The sequence below is a fragment of the Macaca nemestrina genome, chromosome 10, assembly GCF_043159975.1.
Source record: "Macaca nemestrina isolate mMacNem1 chromosome 10, mMacNem.hap1, whole genome shotgun sequence".
Classification (NCBI taxonomy): Eukaryota; Metazoa; Chordata; class Mammalia; order Primates; family Cercopithecidae; genus Macaca; species Macaca nemestrina.
Window position 1 is genome coordinate 20,086,070 of NC_092134.1, and position 26,385 is coordinate 20,112,454.

At 52.7% G+C, this 26,385-nt stretch overlaps 2 protein-coding genes across 11 annotated transcripts in view; one reads left to right on the top strand and one right to left on the bottom strand.

Moving 5' to 3' along the window:
- Positions 1 to 167: 167 nt before the first annotated feature.
- Positions 168 to 20,028, bottom strand: LOC105493379 (cilia and flagella associated protein 73). Of its 3 annotated transcripts, none has more exons than XM_011760966.3 (7): positions 19,948 to 20,028; positions 5,622 to 5,736; positions 4,754 to 4,858; positions 4,247 to 4,447; positions 3,024 to 3,245; positions 2,236 to 2,394; positions 168 to 258 (listed from the first exon to the last, which is right to left on the bottom strand). In XM_011760966.3, exons 3-7 carry the CDS (start codon positions 4,841 to 4,843, stop codon positions 181 to 183), a joined length of 750 nt encoding a protein of 249 aa, XP_011759268.1. In that variant the 5' UTR covers positions 4,844 to 4,858; positions 5,622 to 5,736; positions 19,948 to 20,028; the 3' UTR covers positions 168 to 180. The 3 variants fall into 3 exon arrangements, with proteins under 3 accessions (XP_011759268.1, XP_011759266.1, XP_070927127.1); XM_011760964.3 differs by lacking the exon at positions 19,948 to 20,028 and adding an exon at positions 7,730 to 8,438 and having other exon boundaries at positions 5,622 to 5,727; XM_071071026.1 differs by lacking the exons at positions 2,236 to 2,394; positions 19,948 to 20,028 and adding an exon at positions 7,730 to 8,438 and having other exon boundaries at positions 5,622 to 5,727.
- LOC105493378 (RAS protein activator like 1) overlaps positions 7,968 to 26,385 on the top strand; it is a 51,394-nt gene continuing 32,976 nt past the window's right edge. For 4 of the 8 annotated variants that reach the window (XM_071071018.1, XM_071071020.1, XM_071071019.1 and 1 more), the window contains exons 1-4: positions 7,968 to 8,061; positions 19,648 to 19,809; positions 19,905 to 20,032; positions 25,585 to 25,641. In XM_071071018.1, the coding sequence (XP_070927119.1) occupies positions 19,905 to 20,032; positions 25,585 to 25,641 (185 nt within the window). In that variant the 5' untranslated portion in view covers positions 7,968 to 8,061; positions 19,648 to 19,809. Of the gene's footprint in view, positions 8,062 to 19,647; positions 19,810 to 19,904; positions 20,033 to 20,274; positions 20,487 to 20,534; positions 21,149 to 25,584; positions 25,642 to 26,385 lie in introns of those variants that run through there. The other 4 variants (XM_011760961.3, XM_011760962.3, XM_071071022.1 and 1 more) reach the window with 3 other exon arrangements.

The following is a 26,385-nucleotide window of genomic DNA, read 5'->3' on the forward strand; positions in this document are numbered from 1 at the left end:
CTTGCTATGTGCCCCTCATGGCAGGCCCACAGCACTCTGAACAGGCACAGCCCTCCCATCTTCCCAATGAGGAAACAGATTCAGGAAGAGCCACTCAGTCCACACCCCAATGGAAATGGGGGCCCTCCTATCTCAGGGTCTCTCAGGGATCCCCTCTCCCGCTACTCACCTGGGTCAGGGCTAGGAGGCAGGGGCCGCAGGCTCAGCCTGACCCAGGCCAGCCAGCATGGCAGAGAGGTCCTGCATGAACAGCTTCACCTGGGGGGGAGCCCAACACGAAGTCACATCCCAGCCCCAGAGCCACTGTCCAGCCCCCATCCCTCAACACGCGGGGAGGCCAAAAGGCAGGGTGGGGACTGGAGACCCCCTCATTAAAAGAACAGCAGTGATGGTGGTTCCCAGAGGCGGTGACTGAGATTCTAAACTGTTCTGCGTTTTAAAAGCCTCAGGCCAACCTTCCCAACTGCTGCGTGAACAGACACCTTCACAGCTTCCTTGCTGCTGTCACCTGCACTGTCCAATTAGTATTTTCATTTATATCAATCAGCTTTATTTTCTTGTACCTGGATCAGTCATATTCATTGGTTTGTGATCTACTCTTATCTCCATGGGTGGCCGTCCTTTATTGTGTTTTAATTAACTTCTTTATGAACTTAATGAATGCCATGGATCTATTGTAAAAACTAGGACTTGAGGGTGAACTTACAACCATCTGTGGGCTCCCCTCATATTCGTCATTGTATCAACAACTGAGAAGGAAACTTTATCTCCACCAAAAATGGAGAAAAATAATTACCCCTTGTCCTAACTAGGGGGCAACTGGAAAAATAATGAAAATTCAATGAATAAATGAAGCTGTTACTGAATTCTGGCAGCCGCAGGACAGTGGGAGTCCCAGGCCCGGAGGCCAGGGAGTGTTAGGGGAGGTGGGAAAAGGCATAGTGTCCCTCCATGGAGCCTTTCTCCTTGACAGGCAGAGTTGATTTTGAAAAGAGATGATCTGGTCCTAGTGCAGTGTTGTTTACAACTAATTAATTACAATCGGTTACAGATTTTGTTCCTTCTTAATTTCCACTACTACACTTGGACTTAAAGAAAAGGGACTGACTCTTTCCTGTTTACGCCAAGCCTGTGTTTCTGCTAGTCTCATGTGCCACACGGTAACCAGGTAACAGGCCAGGCTGGGAAGAACAGTGGCATTGATGCATCCAACCAACTAGGAGGGGCGAAGCAGATTCCCAGGATCCAGGTCTTGGTGTTCGGTTGGAATCCTGGCCATTGGGCAGAACAGGAATGGGAATGGGTTGGGGAAAAGGTGGGATGCCTCCCTTTACTTTGCCTCCACTTCTCAAAGGGGCCACGCTTTGGGTATACCCCCTAGAAACAAGAAAGTGTTTGAAGTCTGAAATCTCCCACCATTGTAAACCTATGTCATGCTGAGTGCGGTGGCTCACACCTGTAAGCCTAGCGCTTTGGGAGGCTGAGGTGGGAGGATAACTTGAGGTTGGGAGCTTGAGACCAGCCTGGCCAACATGGTGAAACCCCATCTCTACTAAAAATACAAAATTAGCCAGGTGTGGTGTGTGCCTGTAATCCCAACTATTTGAGAGGCTGAGGCAGGAGAATCACCAGGAGGCAGAGGTTGCAGTGAGCCGAGATCGTGTCACTGCACTCCAGCCTGGGTGACACAGGGCTAGACTGTCTAAAAAAAAAGCCTATGCCACATTCTACGCTACACAACTCAACCTAACCCCACCCTCACCTTCCCTGCGGAAGCTGAGGCCTCTCTGTGCAGGAAGCAGGGAGCCAGAGGGCCAGAGGTTAATGAAGAGTGAGTCTGGACCTCATGATTTTTTACAGTTGTTGCCACATGGGTGGGCTGTTGGATCCTGTGAGAAAAGAGGGACTCAGCACAAACCCTGGCCTTCCTGGTAGAGGGAGGGCATTGAGACCAGCCACTTTTTTTTTTTTTTTCTTTTTGAGATAGAGTCTAGCTTCATCGCAGAGAGGGACATGGCTTTCTTCTGGCCACTGTCAGAGCCAAGACACACTCAGGAATCCATCCTAGACCTGGTGCCTGCGTGGTGATCGAGCCACGGCTGGGGCAAGGGCTCTGACCTTAGAGGGCCATGCTTAACCCAGAGAAGGTGTTGCTAACTGTGGGGTTTTAGGCACCTGATTTTTCCAAAGAGGGAGTGTTTGGGGGCTGGCGGTGCCATAAAGAGGGGCCCTCACCTGCTCTAGTTGTCCCTCCGTGTCCTCAACGTCCAGGGTGGGCGGCTGCCTCTGATGCTGGCACACTAGCTGGAACAGGTTGAGGACGGCCATCCTGCTGCGTCCCAGGAGCAGAGTCTTCTCCGCTGCTGTGTTCTGAATCTGAATCCACTTGGATTCCTGGAGAACACCCACCCTGCTCCCAATTATGGCAACTGGCCAGAGGCGGGCTGCCCTCTCTTCACAGCCACATTTTTTTGTTTTTTTTTTCTTTTTGAGATGGAGTCTAGCTTTGTTGCCCAGGCTGGAGTGCAGTGGCCTGATCTCAGCTCACTGCAACCACCGCCTCCTGGGACCTAGCGATTCTCCTCCTTCAGCCTCCGGAGTAGCTGGGACTACAGGCGCCTGCCAGTGGACCTGGCTAATTTTTGTATTTTTAGTAGAGACAGGGTTTTACCATGTTGGCTAGGCTGGTCTCGAACTCACGACCTGAGGTGATCCGCCCCTCTCGGCCTCCCAAAATGTTGGGATTACAGGCATGAGCCACAGCGCCCGGCATTCTTCCCATCCACTTCTGCCAGTCAGGCAGTCAAGTGCTCTCGGGAGAGGGTTGCAGGAGGCTCGTGCCGGCGGATAGGGCGGGGCCTCATGCCCGAAAGGGCTCGGTGATGCCTGAGATGCCCTCCTTAGTGCAGCGAACCCTCTGGGGTACGCATTGCCCCATCTGTCCTCATCAGCCCTGGCGCTCCTCCCCGCCCGGCTGTGGAAGCCTGGGGTCCCGAGCGCCCCCGACGGAGGGCGGGCCGTACCCACTGCAGCGTACGCTCCCTGGCAGCCTCCAGGCGCTCCTGCAGCTGCGCCCGCCTCTGGCCCTGTGCGAGCACCTCGTCCGGCCAGGCGTCCCGCAGCTGCTGCAGTCGCGCTCGCGCCGCCTCCAGCTCCGCTAGCCGCTCGCGCTCCCTGAGCCTCAGCGCCGCCTGTGTCTGGGCCAGGCCGTCGAAGCGCGCCACCAGTTCCGGGACCTCTTGGAACTAGAATTGGGGGCGGGGAAGGGACTCACATGGGCCTGCAGTCCCCTACCCTCCCCATCCCATCTGGCCGCCGGCGTTCCTTATTATTGGAATAATCTTTCTGGAAAGTGACTTAAATGTCAACCTCCGTTTGTTAGAGACAAGGTCTCCCTCTGTCACCTGGGGTGGAGTGCAGTGGCGCGATCATAGCTCACTGTCATCTCGAACTCCTGGGCTCAAGCGATCCTCCCATCTCCGCTCCAGAGTAGCTGGGACTATAGTCACACGCCACCACGCCCGGCTAATTTTTTGTAGAGACAGGAGTCACTCTATGTTACCCAGACTGGTCTCGAACTCCTGGCTTCAAGCAATCCTCCCGCTTTGGCTTCCCAAAGTGTTGGGATTACAGGCGTGAGCCACTTGCGCCCGGCCAGAGTTAGCTTTCTTAATCTTCAGTTTTCCTAGCTGTAAAATGGGGTTGACAGTTGACAATAACAGGACTCACTTCACTGGACTTTGGGGAGGATTTAAAAACAAAACGTGGGCGGTGGCTCACACCTGTAATCCCAGCACTTTGGGAGCTGAGGTGGGAGGATCGCTTGAGCCCAGGAGTTCGAAACCAGCCTGGGCAACATCGCAAGACCACTGTCTCTACTAAAAATAATTTAAAAAATAGCCAGGCGTGGTGGCATGCGCCTGTGGTCCCAGCTACTTGGTAGGCAGAAGCAAGAGGATCCCTTGAGCCCAGGAAGTCGAGGCTGCAGTGAGCCGTGATCGCGCCAATGCACTCCAGCCTGGTGACAAAGCGAGACACTGTCTCAAAAATACTCCAAAACTAACAACCACAAAAACTAAAGCGTATCCCTGGCATACAGTGAGCACTCCATAAGCGATAGTTCTTGGCATGCCGCCAAGAACTCCAGTAGTTCAGCGCTACAGTAGTTCGCCGGGCCGAAGCCGTCCCTGAGCCACTCTGCGCCGCGCGGTGGCGCCGAGCTCCCAGCCTTCTTCCCGGGACTCACCCCTGGCAGCAGCTCCAGCGCTTGCTCCAGCAGGCGCGCGCAGGGCTCCAGGCGCTTAAGCCGGCGCTGCAGCCGCGCGCGTTCCTGCCGTAGCTCCTCCAGCTGGGTCCGCAGACGCAGCGCCTCCGCCTCTCGGCGGCTCGCCTGGTGTCGCTCCTCCGCCGCCCTCCGCAGCGCGCGATTGCGCCGGGCCTCGGAGTCCTGGGGAGTAAGGTGGGGAGAAGGCGATTTTCAGGAATCGGGAGCTGGCGGGGAGTTCGGCACCTCCATCCTGCCCTGACATTCGCACGCAAAACCAGGGGCAGCCAGCAGGCCTGGCTCAGCAACTGGCTCTTCACCCAATTCCCCCGCCCGCTTTTTTTTTTTTTTTCTTCATCGGCGTGTGTTTCCCGCCGTTTCCTTTTGCATGACGAAAACCACTTCTTTTCTTTTTGTTACCTGCCGGGCTCCTATGGGGGTGTGAGCTGCTACCCGTAGACCCCGCCCCCCCCCGGAGTCTCCACCTACCTGCAAAAACTTGTCAAAGCGGATGAACGACCCCTTTAGCTCCCGCTCCTTCTGTTCCAGCTGTTCCCAGCGCTGTTTCAGAGCTGCCATTCTGGTGCGGAACACCTGGGGGTGAGGAGTGGGTTGTCTGTGTGGGTTTGGGGGTCCGGGTCCTCCCATGCTCTCAGGTTCACACTTAACCCCTTCCACCTGTTGTCCCTAATCTGTGGCTGCTCCCTGCTCAACCCACCCGTGGCTCCCATCACCCAGGGATGAAGCCGAAACACCCTCCTCCAGCCCCCGAATGCCAGTGTCCCTGTGCTTCCCTCAGGCCTCATCTTACCCTCTCTCCTCCCATACTCTGTCCTCCGGCCGCTTAACCACCTGTGTGTGGTTCTTGCCTTCCAGCCAGTCTTTGTGTATGGTTTTTCTCTGCCTGTTTTTCCTTCCTTATCCCTTTCGCCTTTGCTGGATAAGCCGACTTGCCCTTCAGCAATCCCCAAGACATTACTTCCTCCAAAAAGCCCTCCTTGACCACCCCCATGGGGAGGTAGGGACTTCTTTTGGGCTCCCACAACCCCTGCCCAGTGCTTCTTGCCTGTAGCAGTCACCACCTGAACACTTACTTGCTTTCCTCTCCAGACTGTGAGCCCCACAAGGGCAGGGACCATTGTAAGACCTCCAGGTCTTAATGCAGTGCCCAGCACATACTCAATGCTCACAAATTTATTTGCACCAACAGCTGGTCTCATTTGATCCCCATTTGACAGATGAGGAAATCAAGGCTTGGAGTGGTAAAATCACTTGTCTCAGACCTTGTCACTAATAAATTGGCTCCATCACTTCCCATCCGCTGGCTCACCACCTTGTTACAGTAGTCGGGGCTCACCTCCTTCTGGGCCTGCAGGGCCTGGTCTGCATCTACCAGCTCTTGCCTCTTCTCCAGGAGACGCAGCACTGGTGGGACGTAATCCTCAGCCTGCTCTGGCAGCTTTCTGAAGAGGCTCAAGTAGGAGGTAGGGGTGAAGGAAGCATGTTTCAGGGCCCCACATCTCACCACTGTGTCTGGAGTGCCCCATTAGCCACCTGCTGGCTGTTTAATTTTTTTTTTTTTTTTGAGACTTGTTTTTGGGTGTTGCTTTGTCACCCAGGCTGGAGTGCAGTGGTATAATCATAGCTCACTTCTGAGCTTAAGCGATCCTCCCATCTTGTCTCCTGAGTAGCTGGGACTGCAGGCGTGTGCCACCACACCTGGCTAACTTTTTTTTTTTTTTGTAAAGATGAGGTCTCGCTTTATTGCCCAGGCTGGTCTTGAACTCATGGACTCAAGCAATCCTCCTGCCTCAGCCTCCCAACATGTTGGGATTACAGGCATAAGCCACCATATCTGATTGAATTATTATTATTATTACATATTTTTTGAGATGGAGTCTCGCTCTGTCATTCAGGCTGGAGTGCAGTGGCACGAGCTTGGCTCACCGCAACCTCTCGCCTTCCAGGTTCAAGCAATTCTCCTGCCTCAGCCTCCCAAGTAGCTGGGATTACAGGTGCACGCCACCATGCCTGGCTAATTTTTGTATTTTTAGTAGAGACAAAGTTTCACCCTGTTGGCCAGGCTGATCTCCAACTCCTGACCTCATGTGATCCGCCTGCCTTGGTATCCCAAAGTGCTGGGATTACAGGCGTGAGCCACTGCAACCTGGATGAATTCTTCATTCATTGAACAAATTGTCCTGAGCACCTACTCTGGGCCAGGCACCCTTGTAGGACTGGGGGTGCAGCTGTGAACAGGACAGACAAAAATCCCTGTTCCCTCATGAGCTGGCATTCTGCTGGGAGCCACAGAAAATCAAGCTAATAAATAATAATAATAATAAAGAATGACAGGACATGGTAGGCACTGAGATGAAAAATTAAGCGACTAAAGGAATCTTTCAACAGGGAGGAGGTGGCATCTGAGCAGAGACCTGGAGGAGAAGAGGGAGCAAGCCACGTGGACATCTCCAGGGAACAGATTCTAGGACCCTGGTGCAGCTAGGGTGGGTGCAGAGGAGGGAGGGAGGAGGGAAAAGATGGGAATTGGGAGCAGGGAGGGGCTGAGAATCCAACTGCGGTGGGCCATGGTGAGTGGAGACTTTGGCCTTGACTCTAAGTGAAGTGGGAGTGGAGTGGGGGGTTTTGGGCAGAGGAGGGGTCCTTCTGGCTGCTGTGAGGAGCAAGGACAGTGGGCAGCTGCAGGAGACCAGTGGTGGTGCCACGGGATATTCCAGAGATAGTGTGGTTCCAAGCAGGGCAGCAGTGGCGGGAGGTGAGAGCAGAACTGATGGCGTGGGGAGGGGGATGAGAAATGGGTCAGAGGTGACCCCAGGAACCAGAAGGATGTTACTGCCAGGGCAGTCTGCAGGAGAGCAGGTCAGGTGGGGAGACCAGCTCCCTGCTATGGCCAAGCCCAAAATGCCTGATACCTCTGCAGGGAGAGGCCCAGGAGGCAGTGGGGTTCTGGAATCCAGCGCCTCGGGAGAAAGGGAGAGCAGAAGGAATGACTAATGTGTAATCATCAAGGTTTTCCCAGCCATGGTCCGGGAGGAAATCCCCCTCCCTATTTTACAGATGCTAATACTGAGGTTGGGACTTGAGGCCATGCTGCTGAACACGAAGGAGGCACAGAACAAGCTTCCTCTGTTCCTCCTGAAAATGCAGTTTTGGGGGTGGATTGGGGAGCAGGATTTCATAGAATAATTCCTTCCCAGCTTGGTTTGAATGATTTAATCTCAGCTGGATGTCAGCTAGGGGTGGGGGATCAAGAACGATCCCTGAGACCACGGTGATGTCTTGGTTTCTCCCTGAGCCTCAGTTTCCTCCTCTGTGAAGTGGGGACAGTAACCCCACTGTGATCTGCCCAAAGAAGCCAGGACGCAGGAGGTGAGGAAGAAGGGATGGGCCAGCCCACGCATTCCGCCCTCCTTCTGGCCCTCCCTCCCTCTATGTCCCACTCACGTAGACAGTTTCTCTTGCAAAGCCAGTCGGAAATATTCCTCCCAGGGCACCGCCATCCTTCTGGCAATTGCCCCAGCTTTCTTTCCACCAGCTGGAGTTTTGCACAAGCCTAGGAGACCCTGGGGGTTCTGTGGAGCGTGGTGTGGAAGCCTGCTCAGCTCTCCCAGAAGGCAGCCACCAGCAGGCTCTGGTTGCCTGGCAACCAACCACACAACATTCCATTGCCTGGCTGTGGCCAGGGGAATCCACCCTTGGAGGGAGAGGGAGGAAGCTGCCGGTAAAGGAGCACCTCTGCCCCTCCTGGAGAGGCCTGTAACACCCCATCAAATCGGGTATGCAATGGAGAGGATGGGGGTCCCTTGGCCAAGAAATTGCCTCTCTTAGTGCCCCACGTTTGCCCAAGCCTCTTCCTGGTTGGGTAGGATAGCCTCACTATCAGGGCCACACTTGTGTGTACTCAGTCAATGGCTCGAAAGAATAATTCCTGGGCACCCACTGTTAGCCAGGCCCTGGGTGGAGTCATTCACTCCCAGCCCTTTTAGGCGCCACTCCCTGTCCTGGTGATGGGTGATGGGGCTCCTCTGGCTATTTCTCAGGGAGCCCCCAGACTGATTAGGGAGAGAAAGGGAGGCCATCAGGACCTCCTAGACCTCATAGACCAGCTTAGAAGGGATGGTCTGGACTTGGGGGATGGGAGAAGCTGAGATAGTTTGGGTATTTATTTATTTATTTATTTATTTTATTTATTTTTTTTTTTGAGACGGAGTCTGGCTCTGTCGCCCGGGCTGGAGTGCAGTGGCCGGATCTCAGCTCACTGCAAGCTCCGCCCCCCGGGTTTATGCCATTCTCCTGCCTCAGCCTCCCGAGTAGCTGGGACTACAGGCGCCCGCCGCCTCGCCCGGCTAGTTTTTTTGTATTTTTTAGTAGAGACGGGGTTTCACCGTGTTCGCCAGGATGGTCTCGATCTCCTGACCTTGTGATCCGCCCGTCTCGGCCTCCCAAAGTGCTGGGATTACAGGCTTGAGCCACCGCGCCCGGCCTTATTTATTTATTTATTTATTTGACATGGAGTTTCGCTCTGTTACCCAGGCTGGAGTGCAGAGACTCGGTCTCAGCCCACTGCAACCTCTGCCTCCCAGGTTCAAGTGATTCTCATGCCTCAGCCTCACGAGTAGCTGGGATTACAGGTGCACGCCACCATGCCCGAGTAATTTTTGTATTTTTAGTAGAGATGGGGTTTTACCATGTTGGCCAGGCTGGTCTTGAACTCCTGACCTCAAGTGAGTCACCTGCCTTGGCCTCCCAAAGTGCTGGGATTACAGGCATGAGCCACCATGCCCAACCAATGGTTTGGGCTTTACTGTGGGTTGGATGCTATGCTCAGCACTCTATAGTATCTAAATTAATCCCTAAGACAGCCCTGTGGGGGGTGGGTGGTACTAGGGAAAAGTACTCAGAGTAATATGAAAAGTACCCTTGGGTTTTTCAATTCAAAGCAACAAACACTAGCATCTTGTCCTCCCTGCTTCCGGTCATTTTATTTTCCATTTTAAATAATTTATTTTCCATTCAAAGAAATGTATTTTCTTAATGTACAGCAATGCTGTTTCAAAAACCTATAGTTCCTTTTAATCCTACACTGCTTAAAAAACTCCTAAGGATTTCGTTAGAGCATGTTTTAAACAACAGAACTAGGGCTGGGTGCTGTGGCTGATGCCTGTAATCTCAGCACTCTCTGGGAGGCCAAGGTGGGAGGATTACTTGAGCCCAGGAGTTCCAGCCCAGCCTGTGTAACATAGAGAGACCCCATCTCTACAAAAAATAATAAGATTAGCTGGGGGTAGTGGCGTGTGTCTGTAGTTCCAGCTACTCGGGAAGCTGAGGCAGGAGGATGACTTGAGCCCAGGAGGTTGCAGTTGCAGTGAGCTATGATCACTCCACTGCGCTCCAGCCTGGGCAACAGAGCAAGACCCTGTCTCAATCAATCAATCAATCAATATCTATGAAATTAAAAAGAACTAAAATAATGTACATTTTATCTTTGAGCATTTTAAAAAATTAAATTGGACACACTATCTTTCAGCACAAATTGATGTGAAGTTACAGTAAGATATGATCTCATGTTTTCTTTCTTTCTTTCTTTCTTTCTTTCTTTCTTTCTTTTTTTTTTTTGTTTTTTTTTTTTGTTTTTTGAGATGGAGTCTCGCTCTGTGACCTAGGCTGGGGTGCAGTGGCATGATCTCCTCTCACCTCAACCTCTGCCTGCTGGGTTCAAGCGGGTCTCCTGCCTCAGCCTCTGGAGTAGCTGGGGATTGCAGGTGTGTACCACTGTATCTGGCTAGTTTTTTGTGTCTTTAGTAGAGACAGGGTTTTGCCATGTTGGCAAGGCTGGTCTCGAACCCCCGACTTCAGGCGATCTGCCCACCTTGGCCTCCCAAAGTTCTGGGATTACAGGCGTGAGCCACCTTGCTTGGCTTCATTTTTTTCTTAATTTTTAAAAACATAAAGGTATCTTTTACAAAAAGTAAAAGTCACTTTTTCTGTATACCGTTCTATGGGTTTTGGCAAATGCATAAAGTCATGTAATCACCACCACAATCAATATACAGAACACTTCCATCACCCCAAAAAGCCCTTGGGCCCCTTTATAATGAACCCTTCCCTCCACTCTAACCTCTGGCAATTTCTACATATTCTTTGTCCTTCGAGTTTTACCTTTTGCAGGACATCATACATGAAATTGCTAATATACACTTAGTAGCTCTTTGAGTCTGTCTTCTTTCACTTAGTAATATTCATTTGAGATTCATTCATATTGATATGTGTATCAGTAGCTCATTCTTTTTTATTGCTGGGTACATTATGTTATGAATACTATAGTTTGTTGATTCATTCCCCAGATGAAAGATAGGTGAGTTGCTTCCAGTTCTGGGCACTTGCAAATACAGGCTGTATTCATGTGCAGGTTTTTGTGCAAACATAAGTTTTCATTTCACTCGTGTCAACATGTCAGAGTGGTATTGCTGTGTCGTATGGTAAGTGTATGTTTAACTGTATAAAAAACTGCAAGTTGTTATTCAAGGTGGCTGTACTATTTTTATATTCACACTAGCAATGTACAAGAGTTCTAGTTGCTCCATATCCTCACCAGCAATTGGTATTGTCAGTTTTTTAAAAAGTCATTTTATGGCTGGGTGTGTTGACTCACGCCTATAATCCCAGCACTTTGGGAGGCTGAGGCAGGTGGGTCACCTGAGGTCAGGAGTTCAAGACCAGCCCAGGCAATATGGTGAAACCCAGTTTCTACTAAAAATACAAAAATTAGCCAGGCATGGGGCCATGTGCCTGTAATCCCAGCTACTCGGGAGGCTGAGGCAGGAGAATCACTTGAACCTGGGAGGCACAGGGTGCAGTGAGCTGAGATCACACCACTGCACCCCAGACTGGGTGATAAGAGTGAGACTCTGTCTCAAAAAAAAAAAAAAAAGTCATTTTAATAGTTGTGTTGTAGTATAAATTATGGTTTAATTTTTTTTTTTTTGAGACAAGGTCTGGCTCTACCGCAAGGCTGGAGTGCAGTGGCACGATCTTGGCTCACTGCAACCTCTACCTCCCAGACTCAAGCCATCCTCCCACCTCAGCCTCCCAAGAAACTGGGACCTCAGTTGGGTGCCACCACGCCCGGCTAATTTTTGTATTTTTTGTAGGTGGGGTTTCACCATACTGTCCAGGCTGGTCTTGAACTTGCGTGCTCAAGCTCTCCGCCTGCCTCTGCCTCCCAAAGTGCCGAGATTACAGGTGTAAGCCACCACACCCGGCCTAGATTACATTTTAATTTTTGAGATAACTGTAGATTTACATGCAGTTTAAGGACCAATACAGAGAGATCCCATATCCCTTCCACCCAGTTTCCCCCAGTGGTAACATCTTGTGTAACTACAGTACAATATCACAATCAGAAAGCTGGCATTGGTACAACCCATTGAACTCACTCAGATTTCACCATTCTAACATGCACTCATGGGTATGTGTGTGTGTGTATATTTAGTTCTATGCAACTAACATAACATGGTGAAAGTCCCCCATCTCTACTAAAAATACAAAAATTAACCTGGTGTGGTGGTGCACACCTGCAATCCCAGCTACTCTACTTGGGAGACTGAAGCAGAAGAATTGCTTGAACCCAGGTGGCAGAGGTTGCAGTGAGCTGAGATCGCACCACTGCACTCCAGCCTGGGGGACAGAGCAAGACTCCCTCTCAAAAAAAAAAAAAAAAATTAAATGAAAAACTAAATAAAAACTCTCATATTCTTTTGCATAGGGGCTGCACATTTTACATTTCCACCAGCAACAAATGAATGATCCAGTGTCTCTGCATCTTTGCTGTGATCACTATTTTTTTATTTTAGTCATTCTGATATGTGTGTAGTGATAGCACATTGTGTTTTTACTTTGCATTTCTTTAAAGGCTAATGAAGTTGAACATCTCTTCATGTGCTTATTTGCCATCTGTATATCCTCAGTAAAATATATGTTCAGTTCAGTGAAACGCCTCTTGCCTATGTCTTAACTGGATTGTTTTTAACTGTTGAGTTTTTACTTATTTATTTATTTTAGAGCCAGAGTCTCACTCTGTTGCCTGGACTAAAAGTGTTCAAGCAATCCTCCCACCTCAGCCTCCTGAGTATCTGCAACTACAGGTGTGCACCACTGTACTAGGCTAAGTTTTAATTTTTTTTTTTTTAGAGATGGGGTCTTACTACATTGCCCAGGCTGGTTCTGATCTCCTGGCCTCAGGAGAGCCTCCCACTTCTGCCTCCTCCTACCTCGGTCCCCCAAAGTGTTGGGATTACAGGCGTTAGAAACAGGGTTTCACCATGTTGGCGAGATTGCTCTCGAACTCCTGACCTCAGGTGATCCACCTGCCTTGGCCCCCCAAAGTGCTGGGATTACATGCATGAGCCACCGTGTACAGCCGTAATTATTAAAATTTCTTGTAGAGATGAGGTCTTGCTATGTTGCTCAGGCTGGTCTCAAACTCCTGGGCTCAAGTGATTCTCCCACCTCAGCCTCCCAAAGTGTTGAGATTATAGGCATGAGCCACCACATCAGCAATTACTATTCTTTTTTTTTTTTTTTTTTTTTTTGAGACGGAGTTCCGTCTTGTTGCCCAGGCTGGAGTGCAATGGCACAATCTCGGCTCACCGCAAGCTTCGCCTCCTAGGTTCAAGTGATTCTCCTGCCTCAGCCACCCGAGTAGCTGGGATTACAGGCATGCACCACCACACCCAGCTAATTTTTTGTATTTTTAGTAGAGATGGGGTTTTTCCATGTTGGTCAGGCTGGTCTCAAACTCCCAATCTCAGGTAATCCACCCACCTTAGCCTCCCAAAGTGTTGGGATACAGGCGTGAGCCACTGCCCCTGGCCATTATGTGGTTTTATAAGTGGTTTTTGCAAATATTTATTGAGCATCTTACCCTATGCCAGACACTGTGCTCAATGCTGAGGATATAGCAGGGGACAAGACAAAACCTGATTTCCTGGGCTTACAGGCCAGTGGAGAAGTCAGAGGAATCAAATCACCCTGCAGATACGTGATGGGTTAGGAGGAGAGGCCTAGAGAGCATGGGGGCAGGCAGGCCTCCTTGAGGAAGGGATGAGCCCAGGAGGTTGCAGTGAGCCGAGATCATACCACTGCACTCCAAGCTGGATGACAGACAGAGACTCTATCTCAAAAAAAAGAAAAAAAAGCATTCAACTTCCCTCTCCTGAAGCTGCTCATGGCTTAAGGGAGGGGAAAAAGTCCTTGCACAAACCACTTCTCTTAGAAGGCTGGGGCTGTGGCTTCTTCTCTGCAGCCAGCCAATCCACCCGCCTACCCAGGCCTCAGCATTCCTCTCTGTTCAATGAGGTGCTGTTCCCAAGCCCTCCCTCCATGCTTCGGGGTGGGAGTCCCAGTTTCTTGCCAGCTCTGCCTCCTTCCTGCCTCTGCCCCTACCTCCTGGAGGGTGGGGACGCTGAGTGACAGCAGGACACAGCTCAGCCGGCTCTTGGCTGAAAAGCTCTGGAAATATCCCCCAACCCGCCCATCTCATGCTTCTGTGCCTTCCCCTTTTCTACTTCTCCATTCCAAGGTGGGGTGTGGGGAGAACTTTGGGGAGTGGGGCTGAGGCAGGAGGAAGTGGGGGTGCCGACTGAAAGACAGACACCTTGTTTTCAGGCCCTGGGAGGAGGGAACCTGTGGGGCCCTGCTTCCTCGGCAGCCAGCCTGCAGGAGGGGGTTTGGGAATTCCTGCCCACTCCGCTCACCGATGCCTCCTGTCCTACGTGGCTCCCTGCCCAGAATCGTGCCCAGCAATCACAAACGGGGCTTTGTGTTCCTGAGACAAAGAACAACTCGTCACCCCAGCCTAGGCCGAGGCCCGTGTCTGCTCTGCCCTGGTCTTGGCCACAGAAGGGAAGGTGCCACTTCCCTGGAGGGGACACAGGCCTCCTGGCTTGGGGGTGTAGGTATACTGGGCAGGTGGTAAATTGGCAATGACGAAGCCGCCCTCCTAGGCACTGTAGGGAGGGAGGAAGTGAAAAATAATATGACTATTATCACATGAAAAGAGGCCAAGTTCCAGCCCTCCAGGGGAACTGAATTCTGTTTAACCCGGTGTGCGTGTCGTGAGTCTTTCTAATGTGCCAAGCTGTGTGGGAGGCTCAACATGAATCAGACACTGTCCCTGACATTTAGAAGGTAAGAGGAGCATGTAAATCGCCACAAAACAAGGGAGCAAGAGACCAAGGTCACACAGTGGTGCCACCGGGGCCTGGGGTTGGGGGAGCATCTCTGCCTCCCTACTCCTCTGCAAGGGCTTCTCAGAGACTGTGGAAATACAAATAAAGGACAACTATTCCATTTATTTATGTATGGAGATGGGGTCTCAGTACATTGCCCAGTGCTGGTCTCAAAACTCCTGGGCTCAAGAGATCCTCCTTCCTTAGCCTCCGGAGTAGCTGAGGCTACAGGTGTGTGCCACCACACCCAGCGAAATTTTAATTGTTTTTTGTAGAGACAGGGTCTTGCTATGTTGCCCAGGCTGGTCTTGAACTCCTGGGCTCAAGCAATTCTCCTGTCTCGGCCTCCCAAAGTGCTGGGATTACAGGTGAGAGCCACTGCACATGGCTTAGGACAGTGGTTCTTTTAGAAGCTGGAGGGACCATGAATCCTTTTCTGATGATAAAAGAAGCACATGGGGTTGGGTGTGGTGGCTCACGCCTGTAACCCCAGCATTTTGGGAGGCTGAAGCAGGAGGATCACCTGGGGTCAGGAGTTCAAGACCACCCTGGCCAATATGGTGAAACCCCGTCTCTACTAAAAGTACAAAAATTACACTTTGGGAGAACGAGGTGGGTGGATCACAAGGTCAGGAGATTGAGACCATCCTGGCTAACATGGTGAAACCCCATCTCTACTAAAAATACAAAAAATTAGCCAGGTGTGGTGGTGGGCGCCTGTAGTCCTAGCTACTTGGGAGGTTGAGGCAGGAGAATGGAGTGAACCCAGGCGGAGGTTGCAGTGAGCTGAGATCGTGCCACTGCACTGCAGCCTGGGCGACAGAGTGAGACTCGGTCTCAAACAAACAAAACAAAACAAAACAAAAATTAGCCGGGCGTGGTGGCGGACCCCTGTAATCCCAGCTACTTGGGAGAATTGCTTGAACCCGGGAGGCAGAGGTTGCAGTGAGCCAAGATTGCCCCACTGCACTCTGGCCTGGGTGACAGATTGAAAGTCCATCTCAACAACGACAACAACAACAATACAAAAAATTAGCTGGGCGTGGTGGCACATGCCTATAATCCTAGCTACTCGGAAGGGTGAGGTGGGAGGATCATTTGAACTTAGAAGGCAGAGGTGCCACTCTACCTCCCAATGAGCCAAGATCACTCCAGCCACCCAGGCTGCAACAGAGCGAGCCGAGATCGTGCCACTGCACTTTAGCCTGGGTGACAGAGCAAGACTTCACCTCAAGAAAAAAAGAAAAAAAAAAAAGTACATGCTATTGTGTGTAAGGAATCCCTCCAGCTCCAGCTGTAGCCCCCATGTCTGCTCCATCATCTTCTCATCGTTCTTTACTCTCTGTGAGTATATTATTGAGCTGTGTTACTTTTGTCGCTTTCCTATTTTACTGAGAGCCCCAGGAGAGCGGCACGGGGCCGTCTTATCCCTCACTTGCACCTCGCTATATCCCTACCATCTAGTACATAGTAGGCGCTCAATACATGTTTGTTCAACAAAAGATCTTATATATACATACATAGAATATTTTATGGCCTCAGACTCACACTGTGTATATGGTTGTATATACCTTTTCCTCACCATTTATGCTTTTTCAGTATTTTCCTGTTATTAAATCTTCCTTCAGAACATTTTTGAAAGAGCCATGCAGTATTCATTTACATTGATATCTGTGCTTTACTTCCCCCCACCACCATCTCTTATAATCTTTATTAACCTATTGGGAGGACTTTTGCTTATTTATTTATTTGTTTTCGAGACAGACACTTGCTCTGTCACCCAGGCTGGAGTGTACTGGTGCAATATCGGCTCACTGCAACCTACGTCTCCTAGGTTCAAGTAATTCTTGTGCCTTAGCCTTCCAAGTAGCTGGGATTACAGATACATGCCACCATGCCTGGCTAATTTTTATATTTTTAGTAGAGATGGGGTTTTGTCATGTTGCCCAGGCTAGTCTCTAACTCCTGAGCTCAAGTGATCTGCCCTTCTCCGCCTCCCAAAATGCTGGGATTACAGGTATGAGCCACCACGCCCAGCCTTATTTACTTATTTAATTAAAAAGAATTATATAATAGAGACGAGGCCTCACTGTGCTGCCCAGGCTGGTCTCAAACTCCTGAGCTCAAGTGATCCTCCTGCCTCAGCCTCCCAAAATGCTAGGATTACAAGTGTGAGCCACCATGCCCAGCCCATTTACTTATTTTTTAAGAGAGAGGGTCTTGCTATGTTGCCCAGGCTAGAGTGCAGTGACACTATCATAACTTACTACAGCCTTGAACTCCTGGGCTCAAGCCATCCTCCTGCCTCAGCCTCCTGAGTAGCTGGGACTACAAGTGCAAGGCATCACACCTCGTTAATTTTAAAATTTTCTGTAGCAACGAAGTCTTGCTGTGTTGCTCAGGCTGGTCTCAAACTCCTTGCCTCAGCGATCCTCCCATCTCAGCCTCCCAAAGTGTTGGGATTACAGGGGTGAGCCACCATGCCTGGTCCTGTAAAGGCCTTCTTGAGAGAAATGACTGATCAAACAAAGGCAGTGTGTGTTGGGGGAGCAGATTGGGAGGATATGAGAAAAGTCTTAAGGGTGTTGAATTCAGGAACAGTATCTAGAGAGCTATGTGACTAGGGATTCCTGTGCCCAGTAGTGTATTGGGAAACTGGCTCTCAGAAATAAATGTAGCTTTTGCCAGTTTCCATACTGTAAATCCTACCCTAGTCAATTTCAAGTTCCCATGTGATGTGGCTAAACATGGAGTTGGAAAGTTATGAGCGCAGTCGGCTCTCCAGTGCTGATGGGAGCAGGCTCCAGGACACCCCACCATGCCCAGTCCTGATCCCTCTTCTGGGATGAGGAGCCCTCTCTCCTCCATGTCTGTGAGCCCTCCCTGGGCCCCGGGCCCAGCATCTTAGATCAAGCGAAGACTCAGCCTGTCCTGGACAGAGGGCCCACTGGGAAGGCCGGAGCCCTGACCTTGGAAGCTCTCCATCAGATTTCTCAGCCAGGATGAAAATCCTCAGATTCCCCCAGCTCAGCGATCTGGAACTGCCCTGGCCACTGAAGTGTGGGCCTTCATCCATACCTGTAATCTGGGGCTGGACCTGCATTCCACCTGGGCAATGTCTCCAGGACCTAGCCTCAGAGCTAAGCCACCAAATGGGGCTCAGTATCAGGCACAGGACGTCCCACAATGGCCATGACATTTATTGAGTGCTTGCAGTATTCCAGGCTGTGCTAAACACCTGGCACTTATTTCTTTTCCAGCCTCATGCTCATTCTAGAGGTGGATGCTATCAGTATCCCCACTTTACGGATAAGGAAACTGAGGCACTGAGCGAGTAACTCACTTGCCCAAGAACACTTGGCTTGGAAGTGCAGGTGCCAGGGTTCAATCCCAGGTCAGCCTGATGCTAAACCTTCTTCTGGTAAACCCTGAACTCAGCATTTCTCCCCACTTAAGTCTTTATGAAGCACCTGCTGTGTGTATCTCATGGGTGTTAGACTATGGAGGGAGATGGCAAGAAGAAGGTTATGAATTTGCCTTTAAGGAGCTTGGGGATGGGGTTTGGCCATTTCTTGAGCACCTACTATGTGCCAGGAATGATGCTATGTGCCTTACTCTGCCCTCGAGATGAACTCTCATAATAACCCTGGGAGAATCACGAGCCTGCCCTCGCCCTGCCTAGCTGGATGGTCCCCCGCAGGCCACATACTCTCTCTGGTCTGCCTTTCCCACTTTGGTTCCTTGACATGGACTGCCCTAGGCAACCTCCAACTCCCTGCTAGTTTCAGGTCAGAGCTTCTCAGAACAACAGGAAATGGCTGGGCCATGTGGAAAGTTTGGGGAGTGTGGCCAGCGCCCCAGGCAAATTGTGGGGTCACACTCCAGATATTGCACAGGTGACAGAGCTGGCTTGCTGGAGGCCCAGCTGGCACAGTCTATATCCTTGGTATTTCCCCCTGGGGAGCTGGGGAAGGGTGTTTGGGTATGTGACTTCCTGCTTAGCTCTGGAAGATGGGCCAAGATTGCTGCGTGGCAGTTTGGCTGGCATCCCGTGGGGGCTGTAGGAACAGGCCCCTCAGGTTCCATCATTGGGAGGTTCCAACAGGGGTCCTGGGGATCTGGAGGCCTGTCTGAGGTCTTTGCAGGCTCACAGAAGAAAAAGGCTCAAACGGTAGTTTCCACTAAATGTATGTGGTGGGGGGCGGCGGGGGCGGGGGGCAGGATTCCTGTCTTAAAGCTGCAGTTACATAGCAAATACCATAAGTACCATGCCCCTCACCACCTTAGGTGGTATCTTTTCTTTGGGGGAGGATCTGGGGTAACTGATAAAGATCACAGTGGGCCAGGCGCGGTGACTCACGCCTGTAATCCCAGCACTTTGGGAGGCTGAGGTAGGTGGATTGCTTGAGATCAGGAGTTCAAGACCAGCCTGGCCAACATGGTGATATAAAAATACAAGCTACAAAAATCTACTAACAATATAAAAATTAGCCGGGCATGGTGGTGGGTGCCTGTACTCCCAGCTACTCAGGAGGCTGAAGCAGGGACTTGAACCTGGGTGGTGGAGGTTGCAGTGAGCCAAGATGGAGCCCCTGCCCTCCAGCTGGGCTAAAAAAAAAAAAAAAAAAAAATTACAATGGGAGGGGGTCTTTAACGACTCCTTTGGGCTATTATTGTTCTGGACCTAACCCTGGATGACCCCTCATGCCCCGCTGAGGATGTTGCAATACTTCTAAGCCTTGGAGCCTGTTCCGCTAGATCCATTTCCCAGACAGGGTTAACTGAGACCCCGTCTCTGGTGGGTCAGAGACTCACCAGGCAGCCACCAGCTGGGGAAGGAATTCCAGGGCTCTGAGTTCCTCATCAGCCCGTCTGGGGTGCTGGGTGGGGAGTCAAGTAGGGAGACTGGGAAGTAGACCATTGGGCTGCTGGTAGAGCCGGGCAGGGCACTCCTGGTCCCGCCGGTCTGGGCGTCGTCTCCCGCACTCAATCTGCAGGGGCACTCCCACTGGTGCCTGGCCTTTCTAAGAGGTCTTGGGCAGGTCAACAATGAACTCACAGGGAGAAATAAGTGTCTGAACAGATCTGTCCTGGGACAGGCCCTGCCTGTCATATTATCTCATTTAAAATCAGAGAAATGTACAAACCTGGAGCCACTGGAGCAGAGAAAAAGGAAAGAAAATCTCTGCCTGGAGTGGAAGAGCATCCTGGAAGCCTTCCCAGGAGAGGTGACGCGTGGGCCACGCCTCAAAAGACAACAATCAGAATATCAAACACTTTCTGGACGTGTATTAGGTACTTGTCATTGTCCTGAGACTTTTATCTTCATTAACTCATTTAACTCTTTCAAAATCCTGTGACTGAAATGCGATGTCATCCTCACTCAACAGATGAGAAAACCAAACCAAAGCACAGAGAGGTTGAATGGCTTACCCAAGTCCAGACAGCTACTAAATGGAGAGCCAGGATTCGAACCCGGGAAGGCAAATCAATTACTGACTGTGAGCCCTCCGCCAAGGTATTTAACCCCTCTGAACCTCAGTTTCTTTATTCATAAGCTGCGGGTAATGGGGTAATAGTGCAGCAGTGTGTAGTGTACATCTGTGAAGGCAAAAATGAGCTAATCCCAGTAAAGCGCTTAAAACAGTGCCTGGCACCCATGAAGTGTTCAAACAACTGTAGATGACTTTTTATCATCGCTGTAGTGGTTACCTTCAAGCCTTCCCCTCCTCCATCCGGCCGCGGCTTCCTCCCCCGCAGTGCCAGCCCGTGACGTTAGAGCAGAGTCTGGGTTCTGTGTTTAACTGGAAACTAGAACGAGATGGAAGAGGATGTTCGAGGCCCCTCCCTTGACTCTGAACGGACGCCCAGGGAACATGCGACCCTCTCTCGCGACGCCTCCCACCCACCGCTAATACTTGCTCCTGTACCGGGGGTGCGGAGGTTGGAGAGAGGAGGCTGGTGTCTGCATGGTAGGCAAGGAGGGGTGGGGGCGGAGAAGTGTGAATATGTTGAATGAGGGACAGGCGGGGACACAGACCATGTCTTTTGAGCCCAATGCCAACTCACCAGGAGCCAGCGGCCACGCCCATCAGGACGGGGGCCCCTCCCCACCTGGTAGTGCACCCTGGTCTCCGCCGCCCTTGCGCTCTGGCGCGCATGACTGGGGTGCCGGCAGAGGGCGCGCGAGGTGGGCCGGGGTCAGGCGGGGTACCCCATGGGAGGCGGGATTGGGGGGAGGTCCCTGGCCGCCCCTCCCGCCCCCTGCCCGCTCAGCCCGCTTGCCTGGAGCTCCAGACGCCTAGGCAAGAGCCCGCTGCGCCCCCTGCGCGCTCCTCCTGCTCGCGGCACGGCTCCTACCTGTAGAGTCCGGACGGGCGCTCCCTCCCCGGGCACCTACACCTTCTCCTCCTTCGGAAGTCTCCCGTCCAGCTACCCGGGTCTTGGACAGGCGGCACCGGGACCCCGAGGCAGGGCGCCAGGCTTGAAACAGGTGACATGTAGACGTCCCCTGGTCCAACCTCGCAACCTGAGCGCCCTTCTGCCTGGAAAGTTTGTGGCTAGGCGCCATGGCCAAGAGCAGCTCGCTGAATGTTCGCGTGGTGGAGGGCCGCGCGCTGCCCGCCAAGGACGTGTGAGTACCTCTCGGGCGCTTCGGGGTGATGGGCGCGCAAGGCCTGGGGTGGGGCTGGGATCGCCCTTTCCGCGTGCCAGAGCGGGTTGGCAGGAGGGCGAGGGGTTCTTGTCTAAGACTGGTATTGGGGCAGATCCGCTTTAAAGGGGCGAGAGGCCCCATGCCCATGGCTGTCCCGGTGGCAGGGGGGCACCTAGACTTAGCAGATGCCCCGCCCCCCCCCGGGCAGGGGAGGGGATGTCTTTGTTCCCGGAATGTACTAACGGGGGTCTTCCAGAGCTGAAGAGGGGATTAGAGGGCCAGATTCTGTCAGATCTGGGAGGGACAAAGCCGGGGGTCTCTTCCTTAGTCCAGTCATGTGTTGGAGGCAGCTCCTCCAGGCCTGAGTGGCGGCCTAGCAAGGGAACCCTGGGGAGGACCCTTGGAGGGCCTGGGATCAGATGAGCCCCAACATCCTGTGTGGATCTGGTGCTTAGGTTTGCAGAGTGTCACCAGGTGGCCCTCCAGGGTCCCTTTTACCCTAAGCCCTGAGCTCCCCAGTCTTGTGGCTCCCAGCCTCGTGTGGGCCTTCCCGGGGGGCTGAACTGCTTGAAGAGCCAACTCCCTGCTGGGAGCCCCTCCCCAGCCAGATGTGATGGGACTGGGGGACCCTACGACTCCCTTCACTACCAAGTCCTGAGATATGCTTCCCCCGGGGCTGAGTCAGCAGCTGCTGAATCAGCAGAATGTGTGGGGGGGGGGTCCCCCTCCTGCTTGGCCTAGAGCCCAGGAGGGGCTCTGAGGGCCTCAGCACCTGCGACAGGTGTGGGATCCTCCGGAGGACATGTGCTGTGTGACCTTGAACCTGCTTGTCTCTGGGCCTTGGTTTCCCATTTGGGCAATGAGAGCTCTGGACCGGAGTCCCCGTCTGGTTGCCTGGGGTCTCCCATCCAGCTGGGAGGGTGGAAGACCTGTTAGGAGTTCCCCTGTGGCCCAGGTGAGCAGGAGCATGTATTGGGAGCCTTCGCCTGTGTCGAGGTTCGGTCTTAGCTCTGTGCTGATTCCCCAAGCTGTGGGTTCCCTGAGAGGACTTTCCTGCCTGATTTTATGACACTCCCAACCCCCAAAACACTGCAGCTGTGTTAAGGGGGCAGCTGTTGAAAGCAATTTTTGCCACCCTTCATCCTCATCGGCTACTCCAAATAAACACGCCCTGAATGAGAAGCAGAGTGTGTGCTGTGACAGTTCAGTGACTGGACAAGCCCCCCTCTTTCTGAGATGTCCCCTCAGAGCCCCTGGGAATGAGACAGCCTACACTGTTAGGGCATTGAGGCCAGGCTGGGAGCCTGGCAGCTGCTAGGCAGTGAAAGGAGTCCTTTCCAGAAACAGGTTCTCACTCACCGAGCTCTGGCCCCTCCACCAGTCCGGGTGAGAGGTCATGAGGGGGAGATGGGTGTCTCCCCTGCACCTGGACACTGGCTCATGGTAACCTGCTGCCTCTCTGGAGAAGGGACTTGAGTCATTCCTGGTTCCTGCAGCTCTTGACCACCCTTCCTGCCCCTAGTTCCTGGGCCAGTGAGCTATGAAATAGGTCATGCCCTAGAGCAAGGGTGGGGAGGAGTCACTTAGCCCCAGCTGGGGGGCGGTCCAGCCACCCTGCCTCAGTTTCGCTAGCTGTCAGCACCCTTCTTCAAAGGGGCTCTTCCTGTAGGCTTCTTGTAGGCTTCGATGCCTGGGGGCTCTTAGGTGGGCTGTGTTTATTCCCTCTTCTCCTAAGAGAAAGGGCCCAGACTCTGCCTAAAGCATTGCCAGGTTTGGGGGGCATCCATTCTGGCCTGGGAGGAGGCCTCTTCAGGTAATTTTAGAGTTTTTACTATTAAAAATAGTAGCAGTCAGTCACTGAGGGCTTAGTATGGACAGGCCCTGTGCTTAACACTTCATATAGTCCTATTGGCGTCTCTTATTTTACAAATGGGGAAACTGAGGAACAGAGCGGCAAAGTCACTTGCCTAAGATCACCCAGCTGCGATTTGAACTCTGACTACTCCATGCCCAAACCAGACTGGGCAGGCGATGGCTGAGGGGCCTGCTTTCCCAAGCTCGAGCTGAGTCAGGGGCCGTGGGAGAGGCCACAGGTCTGCAGAGATCAGGGGTCTGGAAGCAGCCACCCCCTCTTGCCACTGTCGCCCTCCCTGATAGGAGTCTGATAAGGCCCTCATGCGTCAGAGCCCTGCAGCTGACTAGTGCTGAGCTCGGCTCCCAGGAGGGCCTGGAGGTCAGGCTGGTTCTGCAGAACGGGGCGTGTCTCCCAGCCCTCTGCTAGTGGGATCCCAGCCCATCTGACTCCACATCTGTAGTAGGGGAAACTGAGGAATGGGAGCCTGCATAAAGGAAGCTTAGGGGTGGAGAATCCAGGGAGGGAAACTGAGACACAGGGCATTACCCCGCCACAGATGTCTGAGGGTGAAGCCCAGATGGGGAAACTGAGGCTTCTGGGGTTACCCAGTCCAATGGATTTGGGATGGAGCCAGAAGGGGAAACTGAGGCCTGGGGCACTCCACAGAAGGATATTCAGAGGTGGGACCCACAGAAGTTCATTAAGACACTGACCATCACCTGTCTAAAGTGTTCAGGGATAGAAGGCAGGTAGGGAAATGGAGGCATTGGAGCGTCCAGCCAGAGGGGGATAAGGGAAGGAGTCTAGAGAGGGAAACTGAGGCACAGAGAAGGGCTTATCCAGCAAGATAGGTTCAGGTTGGAGCCAACTCTTAGCACCAACATCCCTCTTTCCTGAGGCATTTGTGGATCTATACAAACTGGACAGAAAGACGGTGGCAGAGATCAAGGGAGTGGTGCTGGGGCATCGAGGGAGAGGGCCATTTGGATGGGTAGAGGTGGCATTGGTTTAAGAACGCGAGTGCGAGCCCACAAAACTGGATTCCAGTCCTATCTCCACGATTACTCCCTGCCTCCAGAGAAAGCACTCCATAAACCCAGTCATTCAGAAATAGCTCTGGAGGGCCAATGCATGCTAGATGTGGGGGCTGGGGTGGGGAAGGGGGGGACACAGACTCTCCCCAGGAGTTCACAGTTTGGAAGTGGCAGGGAGGTGGGGAGACAGATACTAAACACAGAGAAATAAGGGAGGCTGGGCGTGGTGGCTCACTCCTGTAATCCCAGCACTTTGGGAGGCCAAGGCGGGTGGATTACTGGAGGCCAGGAGGTGGAGTCCAGCCTGGCCAGCATGGTGAAACCCTGTCTGGACTAAAAATGCAAAAAATTAGCCAGGCGTGGTGGTGTGCACCTGTAATCCCAGCTACTCAGGAGGCTGAGGCAGGAGAATCGCTTGAACTTGGGAGGCAGAGATTTCTGTGAACCAAAATCGCGCCACCGTACTCCAGCCTGGGTGACAGGGTAAGACTCTGTCTCAAAAAAAAAAAAAAAAAAAAAAAAAAAAAAAAAAAAAAGAAGAAAGAAGATGATTTTAGGTAGAGGTCATTTTAGACAGGACAGTGGTGGCCAGGGACAGCCTCTCGAGGAGGTGACTTTGGACTGAGACTTGAATGGCAGGAAGGAACCAGCCATGGTAGTATCAGGGCTAAGTGTCTTAGGCAAAGGGAACAGCAGGTGCAAAGGCCCTGAGGCTGGCCCGGGGCCTGATGAAAGACAAAGGAGGCCTGTGTGATGGGATGGAGGAGGAAATGAGGGGCCTGTTATACAGCTTGGGATTTGCAGGTGACTGTTATTATGAAGGGGGGATGGAGCTGGCCTGAATTGGCAGATGACTCACAGCTACTTAAGGGGCTGCAGCACATCTTAAGAGATTTAGAGGGTTGATTTTGAGGCCTGGGTTCCCTGGTTTTTGCCTGTAGGGAGGGTCCGCTGAGTCTGTCCCTGTGGAGGGCTGAGGAATGGGGAGTCCCCTCCCCAGGGAAGCTCCCAGTGAAATGAAAAGCTGGGGACACAGCGTTAAAGCCCCTGCAGGGGAGAGCTGGGGGCCAGACCATGATCCAGCCCCGCATTTGAGTTCCTCCAGCCCCCTAGGAGGTGTGTGTGTGAGCATCACACCTGATTTATAGAGCAGAGAAACTGAGGCCGAGAGGGAAGGGGACTTGCTGGGATGGCACAGCTAGAGGGTGGTGAAGCCAGGCATTCAAGATGCTCCCCCTGACATGCTCTGGGCCTCTGCATTGGGCTTTCGGGGCCAGGACTCTGAACCTGCTGGCCTCAGGCCTCCCGGTTCCATTTCTATGGGTGGAAGCCCAGAGCGCACAGATGTGGTGGAGACATCTCCTGCTGGTCTCCTGAGGTTCTACTTCTGAGCTAGACTTGCTGTGTGACCCTGGGCAAGTCCCCTTCTCTGTGCATCCGTCTCCCCTGCCTGCGTCATGACGGGGACCCTCCACCCATGGCTGCCCTGTCAACCTGCTTCCTCCCTGAACCCCCTCCTTCTGCAGGTCTGGGAGCAGTGACCCCTACTGCCTAGTGAAAGTGGACGACGAGGTGGTGGCCAGGTGAGGGGTGGCGACACCAGGCCTGGGGGGAGAGGAGGAAGGGAGGGGTCTCTTTCTAGACCTGGGAATCTGGGACCAAGAATTCACATTTAAAGGGGTGCTTACCCTGAGGGGGACTCGCAGGCCTGAAGGGGGGTGATTTGTGCACAGCTGGGACTGCCAGCTCCTCTTCCCGACCAGCCCTGCCTTCACCCTCTGGACCTGATGCTGTCCCTGCTGGCTCCCTGGGGCTGACTCAGCGCTGCCAGCCTATGCCTCCTACAGTGGCCTCCCTGGGGGCGGGCAACTCACGCTTGACTGGACTGGCTGGTTCCGGGCCTGCCGGGTGCTGCGGGCACTGGGGATGTCTGTGTGCATGGGTGCGTGCATGTGTGTCTGTGTGTGCACCTGCCCAGCTGGGCCTGCTTGTGAGTTGCAAGGGTGGGGGATGTTTCGGGGCTAGTGTGAGCGCCTGTGACCATGTGCCTATGTCCTCGTGGGTGTGCAGGGCACAGGCTCAAGTGTGTGTACCAGTGTAGTGTGTGTGTACATGCACGTGCACATGGCTGCCCTGCACACGCATGTGAACACCATTGCCTGCCGATTTGGTCACACAGGCACTGGTGTGGACACATGTGAGGGTGTGAGGATGTTTGGGGTGTTTGTGAGTCTTGCAGGGGGACATCAGGTTGGGCCTTGCTTGGCTCCCACCCCCGCAGGCCGAGGGACAGCTCTCAGGGGCCTGATGGGGGTGGGTGGGCTGGT

Bases quoted from the DNA above. Each gene is read 5' to 3' on its own strand.
- LOC105493379 (XM_011760964.3), bottom strand. From the start codon at position 7,785: ATGGCGGTGCCCTGGGAGGAATATTTCCGACTGGCTTTGCAAGAGAAA. The intron at 5,728-7,729 runs GTGAGTGGGACA...GAGCCTCTTCAG, and splicing joins TTGCAAGAGAAACTGTCTAC to AAAGCTGCCAGAGCAGGCTG. The intron at 4,448-4,753 runs GTAGGTGGAGAC...CTTACTCCCCAG, and splicing joins GCTTTGACAAGTTTTTGCAG to GACTCCGAGGCCCGGCGCAA.